This window comes from Ornithorhynchus anatinus, chromosome 8, assembly GCF_004115215.2.
Source record: "Ornithorhynchus anatinus isolate Pmale09 chromosome 8, mOrnAna1.pri.v4, whole genome shotgun sequence".
Classification (NCBI taxonomy): Eukaryota; Metazoa; Chordata; class Mammalia; order Monotremata; family Ornithorhynchidae; genus Ornithorhynchus; species Ornithorhynchus anatinus.
In genome coordinates, this window is record NC_041735.1 from 5,158,292 (window position 1) to 5,178,754 (window position 20,463).

The 20,463-nt window shown below is 48.5% G+C and overlaps 2 protein-coding genes across 2 annotated transcripts; both read left to right on the forward strand.

Annotated features, from left to right (window-relative positions):
* Positions 1-1,325: 1,325 nt before the first annotated feature.
* On the forward strand, positions 1,326-5,176 carry LOC103170714 (antileukoproteinase-like). The gene is made up of 4 exons (XM_007669811.4): positions 1,326-1,540; positions 3,298-3,429; positions 4,085-4,234; positions 4,964-5,176. Exons 1-4 carry the CDS (start codon positions 1,465-1,467, stop codon positions 4,966-4,968), a joined length of 363 nt encoding a protein of 120 aa, XP_007668001.1. The 5' UTR covers positions 1,326-1,464; the 3' UTR covers positions 4,969-5,176.
* A 3,519-nt stretch (positions 5,177-8,695) lies between these two features.
* On the forward strand, positions 8,696-20,250 carry LOC100078983 (WAP four-disulfide core domain protein 5-like). The gene is made up of 7 exons (XM_007669812.3): positions 8,696-8,710; positions 9,343-9,439; positions 12,446-12,536; positions 12,656-12,762; positions 18,180-18,320; positions 19,573-19,713; positions 20,246-20,250. The coding sequence occupies exons 1-7, from the start codon at positions 8,696-8,698 to the stop codon at positions 20,248-20,250; spliced, it is 597 nt and encodes a 198-aa protein (XP_007668002.1).
* The last annotated feature ends 213 nt before the right edge of the window (positions 20,251-20,463 follow it).

Sequence of the window (20,463 nt, forward strand, 5' to 3'; positions counted from 1 at the left end):
TCCTGACTTGCTCCCTTTATTCGTTCCCCCTCTCAGCCCCACAGCACTTGCATCCATATCTGTCATTTATTTATTCCTGTTCTTGTCTGCCTCCCCCTCTAGACTGTAAGCTAGCTGTGGGCAGGGAATGTGTCTGTTCTATTGTCCCTTTTAGACAGAGAGCCCCGTGTGGGATGGGGACTGTTCATTCCAAGCGCTTGTTCATGCCGACTTGTTCATTCCAAGCGCTTCGTACAGTGCTCTGCACATAGTAAGCGCTCAATAAATACTCTTGAATGAAGGAATGAAGGAATGACTGTTTGATGTGATGATTTTGAATGCCCATAGCGCTTGGTCTAGAATAAGGTGTCAGTAAATACCATCATGATTGTGGGAGTGGTGTGGAAGAGTGAGTGCGGAACTGAGTTCCTTAAGGGGATCCGAATCCCATGAGGTACTTCGGGGAAGAACTGGCTCTCAGGAGGTCAGTCAGCCAGGGGAGGAGCTGGAGGAGAAGGTGTGAGGCGCCAGATCGGAGGAAAAGAAACTCACAAAATCATCTGAGGAAATCTCAAAGAGATTTCTTGAAATCCAAAGAGCCTTGCCACCTCATTTAACAGCCGAGTCCCCTCAAGGTAAATCCATCAGTGAGAAGGTAAATCCATGAGAAGCAGCGTGGTTTAGTGGAAAGAGCACCGACTTGGGAGTCAGAGGTAGTGGGTTCTAATCCTGACCGCCACTTGTTTTTACTGCTATTGTTTTTGTCTGTCTGTCTCCCCTGATTAGACTGTAAGCCCTTCAAAGGGCAGGGACTGTCTCTGTTACCGATTTGTACATTCCAAGCGCTTAGTCCAGTGCTCTGTACATAGTAAGCACTCACTAAATACTATTAACAACAACAGTGTGACTTTGGGCAAGTCACTTCACTTCTCTGTGCCTCAGTTACTTCATCTGGAAAATGGGGTTTAAGTCTGTGAGCCCTACATGGGACGTCCTCCTTACCTTGTATCTACTCCAGCAATTAGAACAATGCTTGGCACAAAGTAAACACTTAACAAATACCATAATCATCATCATCATCATCAATCAATGGTGTTTATTATTATTATTACTTTACTTTAAAGTCCAATTCCCCCCAAGACTGAAAGCTCCTTGTGAGCCAGAACCGTGACTACCAACTCTGTTGTCTTATATTCTCCCAAACGCTTAGTGCTGAGCTCTGCACTCAGTAAATGCTCAATAAATGTCACTGATTGACAGACTGACTGTCCCAGGGTAACAGGTTACCGCTCCCCTAGTCAAAGGGCCGGCTGCTTTCTGCTTATTAGATGTGCTGAACTGAGAAGGCAGAACAGAGAAAGTTGATTTCAACAGCCCGTATCAACAGTTCCAGAAACTCTTTTTGCGAAACCCTCCCTGCCGGGAAGGGAGAAAATAAACCACTGGACCCAGGGTTCTGAGTCACATCTGCCCCTACCCAGCACCATGAAGTCCGGCGGGCTCTTGCCGGTGGCCGTTATCCTCGTCCTGGGGATCCTTCAGTTATCCTGGGCTCAACGGGGTGAGCGAAGGAGGCTGCCACAGCTGGAAGGGAGGGTGTTGGGGGATAGTGGGTGAGGGAGCTCTCCTCTCCTGGTCAGAGGAGGAAGTTTTGTTTCTGGAGCTCCGAACCTGACCGTCCCTTGTCTGGACCGAGGCAGAGGGCTCGGAGACTTGGGGTCCCTGTTTTCTAGCTGAGGCTGGAGGGTCGCGCCTCCCCCATACTGCCAACCCCACCTGGCTCAGGCCCAAGCTTGTCCCACCTGTCGCCAGCCCCTGAAGGACGGGGTCGGGTCGGGGGAGAGATTGCAGGAACCGCCAATCTGGTTTAACCCTGCTCGGTGTGGGTAGGGAACGTTGTCTACCAATTCTGTTTGATCAGTCAGTGGTGTTTATTGAGCGCTTACTAAGTGCAGAGCACTGTTTTAAGCACTCCGGACAGTACAATACAACAGAATTAGCAGGCATGTTCCCTGCCTATAATGAGCTTAGAGTCTAGAGGGGGAGACAGTACTCTCCCAAAGCTTAGTACAGTGTGCTGTATTCATTCATTCATATTTATTGAGCGCTAACTATGTGCAGAGGACTGTACTAAGTGCTTGAAAAGTACAATTCAGCAATAGAGACAATCCCTGCCCACAAGGAGCTTACAGTCTAAAAGGGGGGAGAAAGACATCAAAACAAGTAAACAGGCTCTGTACTCAGTAGGCACTTAATAAATACCAGTGATTGATGGATTGATCTCTCTCTGGGTGGTGGAGGGTGAGGGGGCCAGAGTCCCTGCAGGCTAGACTTTTGTTTTCTGGGATTTTCAAGGGTCCACCTGGCAGCAATCCCGTATTCCCTCATTCTCTCCTCTCCCCCTTCTCATTCATTCATTCAATCATATTTATTGAGAGCTTACTGTGTGCAGAGCACTGTACTAAGCATTTGGAAAGTACAATTTGGCAATATATAGAGATTATCCCTACCCAACAGGGGCTCAGTGTGGCTCAGTGGAAAGAGCACGGGCTTGGGGTCGAATGAGTTCGAATCCCGGCTCTTCCACTTGGCAGCTGTGTGACTGTGGGCAAGTCACTTAACTTCTCTGTGCCTCAGTTCCCTCATCTGTAAAATGGGGATTAAGACTGTGAGCCTCATGTGGGACAACCTGATTACCCTGTATCTACCTCAGAGTTAGAGCAGTGCTCTGCACATAGTAAGCGCTTAACAAACACCAACATTATTACAGCCTAGAATGGGGAAGACAGACATCAAAACAAATAAACAGGCATCAATAAAAATAAGTAGAATTATAGATATATACATAAGTGCTGTGGGGCGGGGAGAGCAGGGGGAAAAGCAAAGGGAGTGAATCAAGGTGACGTGGAGGGGAGGGGGAGCTGAGGAAAACGGGGGCTTAGTCTTGGAAGGCCTCCTGGAGGAGGTGAGCCTTCAGTAGAGCTTTGAAGGAGGAGAAGAGTGATGGTTTGGCGGATGTGAGGAGGGAGGGCACTCCAGGCCAGAAGTAGGGCGCGGGCCAGGGGTCAATGGCGGGAAAGGCAAGAACGAGGCCCAGTGATAAGGTTAGAGCACCAGAGGAGTTGGGCTGGAGAAGGAGAGAAGGGAGGTGAGGTAAGAAGGGGCAAGGATGTTGGAGAGCTTTGAAGCATCTGTCCCCTGGCACCAATCCCCTAGAGCCCCCCTTTGGCCTCCAGCCTTCACCCACGGTCAGCAGGGCAGGGGGACCGAGGCGTGGAGCCGCTGACCTCCTCTCAACTGGATGGTTTTACCCTTCAGGAAGCTGCCCTCTTGACCACAATCACTGCATCCTACCTGTGCCGAACCAATGCAAGGCGGACCAGGATTGTTCAAGAGGGTACAAATGCTGCTACTTTCACTGTGGCCTGAAGTGCGTGATTCCTCGGAGAAGTAAGGCTGGGCAGGACCCCTATGGCCACAGTTTGGCCATGTTTCGGGCCTCTGCCGAAAGGCCGGGCTGGAGGTGGGGAATCCGGTGGGCGGCCAAAGGGCAGAGACCACCTGCCCCCTGGGATTTGACAAGTAGGGGTCTGGGCTTGGGAGTCGGAGGTCATGGGTTCTAATCTCGGCTCTGCTGCTTGTCAGCTGGGTGTCCTTGGGCAAGTCACTTCACTTCTCTATGCCTCAGTTACTTCATCTGTCAAATGGGGATGAAGACTGTGAGTCCTACATGGGACAACCTGATGACCCGGGCAGTGTTTGGCACATAGTAAATGCTTGACAAATACCAACATTATTATTCTGATTATTCTGTGGGGAGCATGTCAGGAAGGAGGCCCTAAGACCCTCTCACCCTTCAACCGCTCCTTCACAGCTGAACTTCCCCTTGACTCTGAGGCACCCCGGGGGATCCCCCTGCCTCAGTAAATCATTTGATCAATCAATTGATCATATTTTCATCGTGTTCTGTACCCAAGGGGACAACCTGGGGTGGGGCTACTGTCCTTCCCCCCCTTCCCCTCCCCCAGACTGACCAGGCCCCGGGCAGGGGTGAGGGGGGTGGGGACGGGGGGCCGCTCTGAGCCTGTGCCTTGGGCGCCCGCAGATGTGATAAAAAAGGGGAGATGTCCCGTGGTGAACATCCGCTGCGCCATGCTCAACCCTCCTAACCGCTGCCTGAAGGATTCCGACTGTCCCGCCAGGAAGATATGCTGCGAGGGAGCCTGCGGGAAGGCCTGCGTCACCCCAGAAAGAAGTAAGAGGTTGGGACACCTGGCTGAAACGGCCAGGCCGGGGCCCGGAGGGAAGTGGGAAGAGAGAGCTGGAGGGAATAGAGATGCCGAGCTTCATTCATTCAGTCAGTCATATTTAGTGAGCGCTTACTGTGTGCTGAGCACTGTACTAAGTGTTTGGGACAGTACAATAGAACAATATACAGACACATTCATTCATCCAATAGTATTTATTGAGTGCTTACTATGTGCAGAGCACTTTACTAAGCACATGGAATGTACAATTCTGCAATAGATAGAGGCAATCCCTGCCCAATGAGGGGCTCACAGTCTAAACAGGGTAGATCAATCAAGGGCTTACTGAGTGCAGAGCACTGTACTAAGGGCTTTGGAGAGGACAGTAGAACAATTAACAGACACATTCCCTGCTCACAATAACCTTAGAGTCTAGACGGGGAGACAGACATGAACAGATATAAATACATTCATTCCATCGTATTTATTGAGCGCTTACTGTGTGCAGAGCACTGTACTAAGTGCTTGGAATGTACAATTAGGCAACAGGTAGAGATAATCCCTGCCCAACAACGGGCCGGGGAGATAGGCAACAAAACAAAGCAGAACAAAACAAGTAATCTGGCATAAATATCATCAAGATAAATAGAATCATGACAGCTATGCAGGGCTGAGAAGGTCAGGAAAGGGGAGAGAAAAGGGGGCTAGGCCCAGGGCTCTGATCTCTTTCTCTACAGATTGAGCGGTTGCGGTTGAGATGTCTGCAGCTCTAAGGCCCAACAGGACTCCTGCCCGGCTCCCTGCCCCCGGACCACCCCTCTCTGTCTCTCCCTGACTTTCGAGGGGTGGGCGAGACAGGGAGGGGGTCTTACCCTTGCCCCTCCTGCTGGAGCAACTGCTTTCTCTATCTGGAACCAATAAACAAACCCCATCTCCCCCCAGCCCCAGCAGCCTGCCTGTGACTTTGCTTTTTGGGTGGCTCCTTCTGAGAGGGGCTGAGTGGGGAGGGGGAAGAAGAGGGGTGGGGAAGTGGGGGGCGCATTTCCAGAATGAGGGAACAGCCTCTCTGAGCCTCTTTTGGGGTACCACTTCTGTCCAAGTGGGAACAAGAGGGGAGGGTTATCTGGAGCAGAGGGAGAGAAGGGAGCAGCAGAGAGGTGACTAGTCCCATATTAATAGCAGTTCAGTGGGATTTGTTCAGTGCTTTACCATGTGCTAGGCACTGTACTAAGCAGTGGGGTGGATACCAGCAAATCGGGTTGGACGTGGTCTCTGTCCCTTGTGGGGCTCACAGTCTCAATCCCCATTTGACAGATGAGGGAACTGAGGCCCAGAGAAGTGAAGTGACTTGCCCAAGGCTAGACAGCAGAGAAGTGGCAGAGTCAGGAATAGAAGCCAGGTGCTTCTGACTCTCCGGCCTGTGCTGTATATACTACACCATACTCCTTGGTCATCATTATAATAATAATAATATTTGTTAAGCACTTACTATTTGCCAAGCACGGTACTAAGAGCTGGGGGTGATACAAGATAATCAGGTCCCACAGGGGACTCACAGCCTAAGCAGGAGTGAAAACAGGTATTGAATCCCCATTTTGCAGGTGAGGGAACTGAAGCATCAACAAGTCAAGTGACTTGCCCACACAGCAGATAAGTGGCAGAGTCAGGATTAGAAACCAGGTCCTTTGACTCCCAAAATCCTTCCACTAGGCCACCCTGCTTCCCCTTAGGGGCCTGGACTTTCATTCAGGCAATCGAATTTACTGAGCACTTACCTTGTGCAGAGCACTTTACTTTTCAGAGACTTGCAGAAATGAGCTAGGGCAGTCTCCTCTCCTGCCATTAAGTTGTTTCAGCTACCAGTCTTCTTCCCCACAGCATCCTGGATCATGACTGTTGACCTGAACTTCCTACCAAGCTTGGTAGAAGTGGCCAACTTCAGCTTTCTATCAACACAACTCATCCTCAGCCAGCCTTCCACATCCCTCTGCCCAACCCCACCTCTATTTCCCACCTGACTAGCTACTCCTCTCATCCCTTATCAATTAAACAATCAGTGCTATTTACTGAGTGCTTCCTAGATGCAGAATACCATATTAAGTGTTTGGAGCTCTTAGCTTTAGTGTTAGAAGGAAAGACCAGGCTCCCCTGGAGCAAATGTACAAAAATGATAAATAATGACTGTATTTATGAAGAGTTTACTGTGTGGTAAGCACTGGGGCTATTGCAAGATAATCAGAGTCCTTGTCTCAAGAATATTTATTTATATGTGAATAAATAAGTCAATCTCCATGTGCTGTATAGTTAAGTCCTAGGGGTGGGTGCAAATACCAGAGGGATAAGGGGGGCCTTTGAGCTAATGTGACTTGTGGGGTCACAACCTGCTTGGAGGATCCCACTTCTTCTTCCTCTCTCAGTCAGTCACTGGTATTTATTGAGCACTAACCCTGTGCAGTGCACTGTACTAAGCGCTTGGGAGAGTACATTACAACAATAAACAGACAAATTCCCTGCCCACACTTGGCAAAACTGAAAAACTGAGTAAAATTTTGCAACTGACCAAAAACCAAAGAGCTAGTGCAATCCTTAGAAAGAAAGGTCTTTAAAGGACTGGGTAGAAGTATGAGTTGTAAATCATTTGTGCTCATAGAACACTTCCTGTATTCTGAACATTTTACAGTAGAATTTTAACGGACACCAATATTAGCTCATTGTATTCACCATTCCTCTTGTAATTTACGGTTTCTCCAAAAGCTGGCTGCAAGGAATTAATTGGTAGAAGTGGCCAATTTCTACTAACTGGCCGGAAATTGGTAGAATTTCAATTCTATAGAACATCTAACGGCCACCTTCAAGATGAAAGCCACATCTGCTAACTTCGGTTTGTTACTGAAAACTCTACAGTCTCTTGTCTTAAGCTGTTGAGTCGTCTCCGACCCATGCTCGTCCGATCATTTGTATATATTTTTATTACCCTATTTATTTTGTTAATGAAATGTACATCACCCTGATTCTATTTATTGCTGTTGTTTTAATGAGATGTTCATCCCCTTGATTCTATTTATTGCTATTGTTTTTGTCTGTCTGTCTCCCCCGATTAGACTGTAAGTCCGTCAACGAGCAGGGACTGTCTCTATCTGTTGCCGATTTGTACATTCCAAGCGCTTAGTACAGTGCTCTGCACATAGTAAGCGCTCAATAAATACTATTGAATGAATGAATAGCGACTTCATGGACACATCTCTCCCAGAAAGCCCCACCTCCATCAGCAATCATTCTGGTAGTGGATCCACAGAGTTTTCTTAGTAAAAATCTGGAAGTGGTTTACCACTTCTTTTTCTGAGCAGTAAACTTGAGTCTCCACCCTCGACTCTCTCCCAAGCCCAGCACAGGAGAGTTTTGCCTTGTAGCAGATGGGCCTGCCACTCGCTAGCCACTGGCCAAGCTAGGAATGGAATGGACAGGCCTCTGCTTGACTTTCCCTCCCATAGCCAAGACTGATAGAGTTCTGGAAACTCTCCAGCTGCCATTCTGAGAGAGGGGTTTAGTCTCTAGAGCGGTTCTCATTTTTATATCTTGGTGACAGAACCTAACATCGAGATTATTGCTTTTAGGTCTAAAGATTTATATCTTGGTTTACTTCCATGAACCGCTCCATTTCACCAGATGAAATCTGCCCACAAAACTTACCAACATAAAGAAGTTAGGTATCGATTTTGATGATGACGATGATAGTAATAATAAGGCTTACTATGTGCAAAGAACTGGGGTAGATACCAAAAAAACAGGAAGGAAAACAGGTATTTAATTTCCACTTTCCAGAAGAGGAAGCTGACCACAGAGTTGTGTAGGGGAAAAGGGTAAACAAGATCTGGAACTATTTGCTTGTTTCACAAAACTTTTGTCTCATGCAATCCCGGCTAGGTTAATCTACAATCCTTGGATGGAGATGTATTATACAACCAAATTCACAAAATTGGAGTTAAGCACTGGGATTAAACAAATTTAGCAATTACTTTCGCTTTCCTACATTGCGATTATATCTAGACATCTAAAAAAGTACCAAATATTACATAGCTTTAAAGATGTACTTTGGATTTGTTAACTCCAGGCACACCGAAATTTATATTTAGATGTAATACCATGGCTTCAAAAATGTTCATTTTTCAAAGTAATCTTTTTTCAGTATAATTGAACTCAGATTTAAGAACAACCACTCCCTTCTTACAGGGCTCTAGCACAGTTTACCTTGGTTTAAGCACTTCTTCTGACTGAATTGGTAGTTGATTAAAGCCCACTTCAATTTAGCATAGATAATGCTTATTAACATAATGGTAGATCAATTACCTCCAAGGTCCTTTTTACTAAGTAGGATGGGAAAAAACACTTTAAAATTAGGATATTCACATACGTACACAAAAAATTCAATCCGAATCTTTCACTAATGGTACATATTTAATCATGTAACCATGTTATTTAATCATGTAACCTTGTGCATTGTTTTAAATATTGCTTGGCCAATTTGGGGGGCTCTTGGGAGCCCATTAATGCACTATGGAACCCTATGCTTCTGTGCATACTTTCGCCTTACATTTGCAGTAGGTTGTGAAAATCACAACAATGAGTGCATCACTAAGGGAATCTCTTAGCACACTTTATTCGCAAAAATATAGTCATGCACCTTCTTCAGTGGTATTTAAGCGCTTTCAATATACCAAGTGCCAGGATGGATACAAAACTAATCAGTTTGGACACAGTCCCTGTCCCACATGGGGTTCACAATCTAAGTAGGAGGGAGAACAGGTACTGAAACCCCATTTTGCTGATGAGGAAACAGAGGCACTAAGAGGTTACATGACTTGGCTAAGGTCACACAGCAGGCAGGTGGCAGAGCCGGGATTAGAACGGAGATAGGCTGCCTTCCAGGCCCATACTCTTTCCACTAGGCCACACTGCTCTTCCAGCTCCTTGCCACTTGTTTGGGAGAGCACGGCTTGAACAACAATTCTTAAGAAGATAAAGCTCTGTCCTCATGCCTGGAGGATCGGAGCTAGTTTTTGCAGGAGTGGTGATAGTTTGCACTGTCATCCACACTCTCTGGCCCCCATTCCCCCAGCCCAGTAACAGACATAACATGATAGCTGGTAAGGAGAACCGGCACAGTGTGTTCACCGAAAATAACTCCGAAACACCAAAGTACCCTCGCCCCTCTGGTAAACCAAACTGAGAATGAAAGCTGGAATGCTTGGTGGATTGTTTGGTGGGTTGCTTGCTCGTGTTAGAGTCCCTCTATTTGGGCAGGGAATGTGTCTGTTTATTGCTGTACTGTACTCTCCCGAGCACTTAGTACAGTGCTCTGTGCACAGTAAGCGCTCAATAAATACCGCTGAATGAATGAATGAATGAACGGGGCCCAGCTTTTCCACTTAGGAAAACAAGGGAAATTACCAGAAAAACAGCAGCTGAAACAACAATAAAAAAATACCATTGAACGTGTTACCAAGAGTACTAAGTGGAATACTTTAATCACAAACTTTAAATGCTATACCAAAAGACGGGTCACTTGCCATAATTTAACTTCAGTTGAGTTTTTTTAGTAAAAATAGAGAAGCAGCGTGGCTTAGTGGGAAGAGCATGGGCTTGGCAGTCAGAAATCGTGGGTTCTAATCCTGGCTCCGCCACTTGTCAGCTGTGTGAGTTTGGGCAAGTCACTTAACTTCTCTGTGCCTCAGTCACCTCATCTGTAAAAGAGGGTTTAAGACTGTGGGCCCCACGTGGGAAAATCTGATAATCTTGTATCGATCCCAGCGCTTAGAAGAGTGCTTGGCACATAGTAAGCGCTTAACAAATACCATCATCATTATTATTATTAAAGGTAATACTTAGAATTCTACTATCCACCCACTCCCAAACATTAAAATTAGATTAGGATTGGTTGTTTACGTGAGTCATTGGTGGATTTTCTTGTTGAACTTTCCCTGCCTTCCAGGAGTTGACAGTCTAGAAGGGGAGATGGACAGTAAAATAAATTATGGATATGTACCCAAGGGTCTCATGGGGACTTTCCCTTTCAGTCCCACCCACCCCCACTCTTTCCCAGCGCTTAGTACAGTGCTCTACACACAAAAACCGCCACACTGGGATTTGCACCCCATATTAGTCCCCCTTCCGGGCCCACAGCACTTTCGTACGTATACTTTATTTATTTATATTAATGCCTATCTCCCCTCTAGACTGTCAGTTGGTTGTGGGCAGGGAAGATGCAAAAAGAAAAACCACAAATGGCACACAGGGAATGTATCTATCAACTCTGTTATAGTGTACTCTCCCTAGTGCTTAGTACAGTGCTCTGCACACATTAAGTCAGTAAATGTGCTTGATTGAAATAAATACTAGCAGTCACGGTATTTATTCAGCACTTACTATGTGAGGGTACTCTACTTAATATTGGGAGAGAATACACAAGTGGGAATTAGATGCTGTCTCCATAATAATGATAATAATAATGATGGTGTTTGTTAAGTGCTTACTGTGTCAGGCACTGTACTAAGCTCAGGGGTGGGCCTCAGTATGGGCTTCAACTCTCTCCATCCCCTTGCCCCTTCTTACCTCACCTCCCTTCTCTCCTTCTCCATCCCAGCCAGCACACTCCACTCCTCTGGTGCCGCTCAACTTCTCACTGGGCCTCCTTCTTGTCTATCTTGCCTTTGACCCCCTGGCCCACGCCCTGCCTCTGGCCTGGAATGCCTTCCCACATCAAATCCGCCAAACAGTCACTCTTCCCCTCTTCAAAGCCCTACTAAAGGCTCACCTCCTCCAAGAGGCCTTCCCAGACTAAGCCCCCATTTTCTTCAGCTTCCCTTCCCCTCCGCGTCGCCCCAACCTGCTCCCTTTGCTCTGCCCCCCCCCCCCCGCCCCACAGAACTTTTATATATGTAAATATCTATAATTCTATTTATTTTTATTGATGCCTGTTTACTTGTTTTGATGCGTATATATGTATAATTCTACTTATTTATATTGATGTCTGTTTACTTGTTTTCATGTGTAAATATCTATAATTCTATTATTTACATTGGTGCCTATTTACTTTTTTTGATGTCTATCTCCCCCCTTCTAGACTATAAGCCCAGTGTGGGCAGGGATTGTCTCTCTTTGTTGCTGAACTGTACTTTCCAAGTGCTTAGTACAGTGTTCTGCACAAAGTAAGCGCTCAATAAATACTAGTGAATGAATGAATGAATGAATGAATGAATACAAGCAAATCAAGTTGGACACAGTTCCTATCCCATGAGGGGCTCAAGTCTTAATCCCCATTTTACAGATGAGGTAACTGAGGTCCAGAGAAGTTAAGTGACTTGCCTAAAATCACATAGCTGACAAGTGACTGAGACGGGATTAGAACCCATGACGTCTGACTCCCAAGCCCATCTCTTTCCACTGAGCCACGCTGCTTCTCATCATCATCATCACCACCCTCATCACCACATTCATAGTAGTCGTCAGGATGGGGAAGGGGGTGTCTATGTCAGGGTCACCGCTGAGAGAGGCACTGGGGCTGTCAGTGGGAGAGGTGAGAAGTTCCTATTTCTTTCTGTAGGCTCATTTCTTTCTGTAGAGGCAGAAGACGGACCCTCTATAAAATCCATAATGAAGTTGACCTTTGACCTTCCCTTCTCTGGGCCAGGTCTTTCCAGGTAAGGTGCAGCAACCCCCGCTCATTTTTTTTTTAATGGTAATTGTTAAGGGTTTATTATATGCCAGACACTGTTCTAAGCATTGGGGTAGATACAAGGTAATCAGGATAGACATAGTCCCTATCCCACATGGGGTTTGCAGTCTTGACCACCATCAGTTAACAGACGAGGTAACTGAGGCCCAGAGAAGTGAAGCCCAAGGTCACACAGAAGCTAAGTGGTGGAGCTGGGATTAGAACCCAGGTCCTTCTGACTCCCAGGCTCACGCTCTATCCATTAGGTCACACTACTCATGTTCCCCTTTCTCTCTTGTCTGTATCTGCAACGTCCTCTCCCCCAGTCTTTGGTTTCCTCCAGGGTGATCACCCCCTTCCCTGGCACGCCCCTCCGGCTTCCCATCGTAGGGAAACCTTGTGGCCGTGGGTTGTTGGGGGAGGAGTTGGGTATCAGGCCGGGCTGGGGTGAGCAAGGGACCCGACTCCCCACATTCACATCCGATGAGAGCCCCGTCACCCCAATTAGCTCTTGCACAAGCGGAACCAGAATCTCAATCCTGTAATCTCTTGGTGTGGGGGGGCGGGGCCGGCTTGGAACACGAAGGCAGCGAGCGCATGCCAGTCCCTTCCTCTTGTCGTCCCCCTCCCCGCACCCCTACCGGCGCCTCACCAACTGACTCAGCTCCAGCCCGGGACTGGGCGTTTAACTCGGGGCCCTCCTCGGCCCCGAGCTCAGTCTGGTTCCCGGCGGTGGCACCAAGATGGCCCACGGTCTCTTCCTTCTGGTGGCCCTGCTTGTCCTGGGGATGCAGGTGCCAGCTGCCTGTTGGAGGAGGAAAGGAGGTGAGTGCTAGGGGGCTCTGGAGGTTTAGTGCCCGGCGGTGTTGGTGGCAGTGGGGTTCAGAAGCTGGCCACATCGAGGAACAAACATGGACCCTTCCCCTCCCACCCCTTATTCCCTCAGCCTCAAATGCTCAGAGTGAGAAGTTAAGCCTTAATGACTTCTCTCCACCAATGTAGCTCTGTTGGGGCTAGCCAGGTCCTCAGGACAAGTCATATGCTCATCTCCCTCTGCAGAGATGGGAAGTTTGGAAGGTTTTTTCCCGAGGGAGGATGTCACCTCCCACCCCCCCACCCACCCCCGGCCTCATTTCCTCCAAGGTCCCTTTCCACCTCCCGTCCTCAAGATCACCTTGGGCTCACAGTGGCTTCTTGGTCCTGGGTTTCCTCAGATTTCTTGTCTCTGGATTGGTCCCTGGTGGGGGTTTCCTCTGGTCCAGACTCAAGGGGTGAGAGGAAAGAACCCTCAACATAGTCTGTTCTCCTCCTGGTCTCTTTCTGGGCTGCCTGGAGAGGTAGAGAGGCCCACCCCCATGCCCAAGATGGTCAGCCAGAGTCCCAGCCTCAGAATATCGCCAGATCAGCCTCAGTACTCCGGCTCTAGTTTCAGCTGGGCCCGGCAGGCAGGGCGTTCTGACCTACATTGGCAGCCTCCTGTCGGCCCACCCCGGGCCCCGTGACCCAGAACGATGCCCTGGCCGAACAGATCACAACCCCTTAAAAATAATAACAACCAAAATGATGGTTATTGTTTTCTTACTAGGTGTCAGGTACCGTGCTAAGCTCTGGGGTGGGTACAAGCAAATCAGGATGGACACAGTCTCTGCCCCACAGGAGACTCACAGTCTCAATCCCCATTTTACCGATGAGGTAACTGAAGCGCAGAGAAGGGAAGTGACTTGGCCAAGATCACACGGCAGAGAAGTGGTGGACTCGGGATTGGAACCCATGACCTTCTGAACTCACAGACCCGTTGCTGTATCCTCTATACCATGCTCCTTCTATGGTGCCCCATGCCCCTTCCTCTGCCCCTGCCCCCTACCCCCAGTCCCTCACCCACCGCTCGGGGACATTTACTCAGGGGATCCTGAGTCTCTTCCCCCACAACAGAACAGCAGGGGTTGCCTGGACAGGAGGAGACAGAACTGCAGGGGACATAGGATGGGAATAACACAGGACTCCCAGAGTGGGATGGAGCAGGCCTGGGAGGAGTGGGAGAAGGAAAATGTTCCAGATTGGGGAATCGGAGGAGCAGGGAAGAGAGAAAAGACAATGTGGGAGAGAAGCTGACAGAAAGAAGCCAGTAGCCCACACACTTCGCTCTTCTAATGCTAACCTTCTCACTGCATCTCCATCTCTTCTATCTTGCCTCTGGCCGCTGGCCCACATCCTGCCTCTGGCCTGGAAAGTCCTCCTTCCTCATATCTGACAGACAATTACTCTCCCCTTCCCACTTAAAAGCTTTACTGAAAGCACATCTCCTCCAAGAGGCCTTCCCTGACTAACCTCTCCTTTCCTCTTCACCCACTCCCTTCTGCGTCACCCTGACTTGCTCCCTTTATTCGCCCCACCGCCCTCCCCAAGCCAGCCCCATGGCACTTATGTCCATATCTGGCATTTATTTATTTATGTTCACATCTGTCTCCCCTTCTAGTCTGTAAGCTAGTCGTGGGCAGGGAATAGGTCTGTGTATTGTTCTACTGTACTCTCCCAAGCGCTTTTCTCCCAACACTTAGTACAGAGTACAACAGAACTCTCCCCCCACCCCCGACTACCCCCTCTAGACTGTGAGTCCATTGTGGACAGGGATTGTCACTGTTTATTGTTGTACTTTCCCAAGCACTTAGTACAGTGCTCTGCACACAGTAAGCGCTCAATAAATACGGTTGAATGAATAAATGAGAGGGGCAGAGCAGTGGGGGAGGGACCTTAAGATGAAGCATCTGGGAACCAACCAACTCCTCCACTTATCTGCTGTATGACCTTGGGCAAGTCACTTACTGCTCTGTGCCTCAGTTTCCTCATCTGTAAAACAGGGATTGAGACTATAAGCCCCACGTGGGACAGGGACTGTGTCCAGCTTGATTTGTTGTAACCGCCCCAGCGCTTAGTACAATGCCTGGCATATAGTAAGCGTTTCACAAATACCAGAATTATTATTATTCCTTTCAGAGGGGGACCGATTGCTCCCAGGCTTCTCTGGTTTCTGGGACAGGAATCTGGGACGAGAGGCTGGAAACCTTGGGAAGAGGAGACAGAGGAGGAGGGAAGGTGGGTGGGATGGGCCCAGGGCCTCAAGGAGTCAATCTTAGTTCATACCCCTGCCCATGGGTGAGCACCCAGATGGCCAGCCTCCTCCACTGGAGCACCCAGCCAATCAGTCAGTCATATTTATCGAGTGCTTACTGTGTGCAGAGCACTGTACTAAGCACTTGGGAGAGTACAATAAACAGACACATTTCCTGCCTGCAACGAGCTTCCAGTCTTGAGGGGCGTTTCCAATCTAGGGCGAGGGAGGCAGGTGCTCCAAGCAGAACCAGGCCCTGGCTGTCCGGTTCCCCATCTAGGACAGAGCCGGAACGAAGCTGTGGACGGCCAGCGCCCGTGGACGTCTGATTCAGAGGGTTGCGTCAGCAGGGCAGGGAGGCCATGCATCAGCCAAGAGATACTCAACTCGGCGGTGCAGGCAGGTTCATTCCCACCCCATGGGTGGGGCGGGGAGGGGTGCTGCCAGCCTGGCTTCACCCAGAGCTGCAAAGGTCCAAAGGGCGTGTGTGTGGCGGAGGGGGGGGATAATGGCAAGGATTGGCGTTGCTGCCAGGCAAATGGGGGTCCTGGGAGAGAAGGAGTGAAGGAGGAAGAGGAGGAAGAGGAGGAAGAGGGACAAGTGAACCCCTGGGTTAGGCAGTGGGATCAGGGGAATTTGAATCTCCCCCTCTAGTCTGTAAGCTTGTCGCGGACAGGAAACGTGGCTCTTTGTTGTTCATTCATTCATTCAGTGGTTTTTATTAAGCATTTACTGTGTGCAAAGCACTGTACTAAGTGCTTGGGAAAATACAACAGTAAACAGTGACAATCCCTGTCCACAACGAGCTCACAGTCTAGGGGGGGTAGTGGGGGGCCGGGGGAGAGTTCTCTTGTACTCTGTACCAAGTGTTGGGAGAAAACACACAGGTGAGAATTAAGCCTGGTCCCCTTACCTCGTGGGCTCACAATAATAATGATAATAATAATAATGGTATTTGTTAATTGCTTACTAAGTTCCAGGCACTGTACTAAGTGCTGGTTTCTAAAAGCAGCGTGACCTAGTGGATATGGAGTGTGGGTCTGGGAGTCAGAAGGACCTAGGTTCTGATCCCTGCTCCGCCACTTGTCACTTCACTTCTCGGTGCCTCAGTTACCTCATCTGTAAAATGGGGATTAAGACTGTGAGCCCGACGTGGGACAGACACTGTGTACCACGTTGGATCTCCCCCAGTGCTTAAAACAGTGCTTGACACATAGTTAACAAATACCATCATTAACAAATACCATCATTATTAATAATAAAAGTTAGAGTGGGGAAAAGGAATTGGATGCAGAAATGAAATGAGAGATGAAACATTAAAGCACAACCCAAACAAACAGAATAGAAGTCTTAGGTGAGCCAGGCAGGGAGAGTCTCCGGACCAGACACGCAGGACACCTGAGTCCTTGTCTCAGCTCTCCTACTGACGTCTCCAGGTCCTGGCTTCAATCTCCTCTCTGCGGTGGACTTTGCTAGGCCTGGGAGAGAGGTTGGTGAGTGAGAAGGGCAGGGAAGAGGCACCGGTGTTGGATAATTACAGTCTACCCTAACCATGCCGTAATAAACCCGTCAGGCAGAAACCAACTCTTTTTCCATCCTGGTGGGGCGGAGCCAGCTAAGAGACGCTCACAACTTGCCCGGCCCGATATGGGAACGCTCGGCAGAGGATCTTGGGCTGGGCAAAGGTCACGGGTCTGGGAGAAAAGAGGTTCGTGGCAACAGGCAACAGTAACAATAATGATTGGGGTATTTGTTAAGCGCTTACTATGTGTCAGACACTCTTCTAAGAACTAGGAGAAGCAGCGTGGCTCAGGGAAATAATAATAATAATTCATTCATTCAGTGGTATGTATTGAGCGCTTACTGTGTGCAGAGCACTGTACTAAGCGCTTGGAAAGTACAATTCAGCAGCAGATAGAGACAATCCCTCCCCAACAATGGTCTCGCAGTTTAGAAGGGGGAAACAGGCAACAAAATAAAACAAGTAGACAGGCATCACTACCATTAAAATAGACATATAGAACCATAGATAAATAATAATGGTGTTGATTAAGCACTTACTATGTGCCAAGCACTGTTCTAAACTCTAGGGTAGGAACAAGGTAATCAGCTAGTCTCACGTGGGGCTCAGAGTCTTAATCCTCATTTTTCAGATGAGGTAAGTGAGGCACAGAGAAGTGAAGTGGCTTGCTCAAATTCACACAGCAGACAAGTGGCGGGGCCGGGATTAGAAGCCATGACCGAAAGGAGCCCGGATTTGGGAGTCGGAGGTCACAGGTTCTAATCCCAGCTCTGTCTTTTGTCAGCTGTGTGACTGGGCAAGTCACTTCACTTCTCTGTGCTTCAGTTCCCTCATCTGTAAAATGGGAATGAAGACTGTGAGCTCCACGTGGGACAACCTGATTACCTTGTCTTGAATAGTGCTTAGAATAGTGCTTGGCACATAGCAAGAGCTTAACAATCTTTACAAAAGATAATCAGGTTGGACACAGTCCCTATCCCACATGGGGTCCACAGTCTTCATCCCCATTTTCCATAAGAGGGAACTGAGGCACAGAAAAGTGAAATGACTTGCCCAAGGTCACACAGCAGGAAAGAGGCAGAGCCGGCATTGGAACCCAGGTCCTTCTGATTCACAGGGTCGTGATCTACCCACTAAGCCATGCTGCTTTCTAATACTAGATTTAATAACAATTCTCCCTCCTTCTTAAGTCTGTGAGCCCTTTTGGGACTGTGAGTCCTCTAGTCTGTAAATTCATTTTGGGCAGGGAATGTGCCTGTTATATGGGGATTAAGACTATGACCCGATTATCTTATATCTACCCCAGCACATAGAACAGTGCTTGGCACATAGTAAGCGCTTAGATATCACAGTAATTATGATTATTTAGTTCTACTGTACTCTGCCAAGCATTTAGTACCATCTTCGGCACCCAGGAAGCGCTCAACAAATACCATTGATTGATTGATTTCTGGGGACAGGGACTGTGTCCAATCTGATTGCAGTGACTCTACCCCAGTGCTTAACACAGAGTAAGCACTTACCAAATTTCGGAATTATTATTAATTGCCCCGGCTGGATTTGAATTGACGGCCGGGCCCCACTGAAAACTGTCACTGTCTTCTCTTGCAGAGAAGCTGGGGGGCTGCCCGGCCGATGACACCCCCTGCCTCTGGCAGCGTCCTGACCAGTGCTCGGAGGATAGCCAGTGCCCAAGACTGAAGAAGTGCTGCTCCAGGGCTTGTTACCGCCAGTGCCTGCCGCCTGTCAGAGGTACGGCTGGCGCCCACCGGGCTGAGAGCCGCCCTCATCCATCGAGGCAGGGTGACCTTTGAGCAAGTCACTTCCCTTCTCTGGGCCTCCGTCACCTCATCTGGAAAATGGGGATCGAGACTGTGAGCTCCACGTGGGACAGGGACCGTGTCTACTCCGCTTAGCTCGGATCTGTGCTTACAACAGTGCTCTGACACATAGTAAGCGTTTAACAAGTACTTCCATTATCACTATTATTATCATTACTAGTAATAATAAAGTAATTAGTAATTAGTATAGTGATATAATAATAGTAATATAGTGATAATTATAGTAATATAGTTATATTAGTAATATAGTAATGTTATTATTAGTAATAATAATAATAATCAGTCGGTGCTATTTAATGAGCACTTACTGTGTGCAAAGCACTGTATAAGCACTTGGGAAAATATCATAAAGTTGGTAAGCAGCTTGGTGTAGTGGATAGAGCCCGGGCCTGGGAGTCAGGAAGTCACGGGTTGGGAGTCAGAGGTCGTGGGTTTTAATCCCTGGTCCGCCGCTTGCCAGCTGTGTGACTTGGGCAAGTCACTTAACTTCTCTGTGCCTCAGTAACCTCATCTGTAAAATGGGGATGAAAACTGTGAGCCCCACCTGGGACAACCTGATCACCTTGTATCCCCCAGCGCTTAAAACAGTGCTTTATACATAGTAAGCGCTTAACAAAACCACCATTTATTTTATTTAATCCCAGCTCTGATGCTTGCCTGCTGCTTGATCTTGGGAAAGTCTCTTTAATTCTCTGTGCCTGGTACATAGTAAGTGCTTAACAGATACCCCAATTCTTCTTCTTCTTCTTCTTCTTCTTCTTCTTCTTCTTCTTCTTCTTCTTCTTCTTCCTAAGTGCAATCCCTACCCACAAGAAGCTTACAGTCTAAGGTGTGGCATGGTGTGGGGACCTGGGGGCTGGCTGGCTGAATGAGAAGCAAAGTGGCCTGGCTGATAGAGCATGGCCTGGGAGTCAGAAGGATAAGGGCTATAATTCCGGCTCCATCGTTTGCTGTGTGACCTTGGGCAAGTCACTTCACTTCTCAGTTCCCTCATCTGTAAAATGGGGATGAAGATGGTGAGCCCCAAGTGGGACAAGGACCGTGTCCAACCTGATAAGCTTGTACCTACCCCAGGGCTCAGTACAGTGCCTGGCACACAGTAAGTGCTTAGATCCCTTTTTTTTTTTAAAATGGGTGCTCACGGTTGCCCTCCTCCATCACAGTGAAGCTGGGGGACTGCCCCAAGGATGATCTGCTCTGCCTCAGCCCCATCCAGCACCTGTGTGGGAAGGACACGGATTGTTCCGGAATCCAGAAGTGCTGTCTAGCTGCCTGCGGACGGGATTGCAGGGAACCAGCCAAAGGTACCTGCCTGGGCCGGACTCTACTCCCGACCCCCACCCCTATTCATTCATTCATTCATTCATTCATTCATATTTATTGAGCTCTGACCATGCGCAGAGCACTGTACTAAGCGCTTGGGAGAGTACAATAGAAAAATAAACAGACCCATTCCCTGCACACAACAAACTGACAGTCTAGAGGGGGAGTTTTCATTCTGTCTTTCATTCAATCACATTTATTGAGCACTTACTATGTGCAGAGCACTGTACTAAGTGCTTGGGGAAGTACAGTAGAACAGTAAACAGATCCATTCGCTGCACACAACAAGCTGACAGTCTAGAGGGGTTTTCATTCTTTCATTTGATCACCTTTATTGAGCGCTTACTGTGTGCAGAGCACTGTACTAAGTGCTTGGGAGAGTACAATAGAGCAATAAACAGATCCATTCCCTGCCCACAACAAGCTTTCAGTCTAGAGGGGGAGCTTATGGTGCACTTTCCCCGGAGGTGGCCTGTGGTTTCTGAGTCACTAACACTGTCCCTCTCTCCTCAGGGTAACTCAGGCTTCGGGCGCTGAGGCTTTGGTTCCCCTCCCAAGCTGCAGGAACTGACCGACGAGGCTGCTGGGCTTGGCCCCAGGACTAATTCCTCATCCCAGCCCACCCCCATCCTTGGAGCCACTGGTTGGGGCTGTCCAGGGGCTGGGGGAGAGGGTGAGGGGTGGTGGGGGGTCCCACCCTCACCTCTAGACTGTAAGCTCGTCGCAGGCAG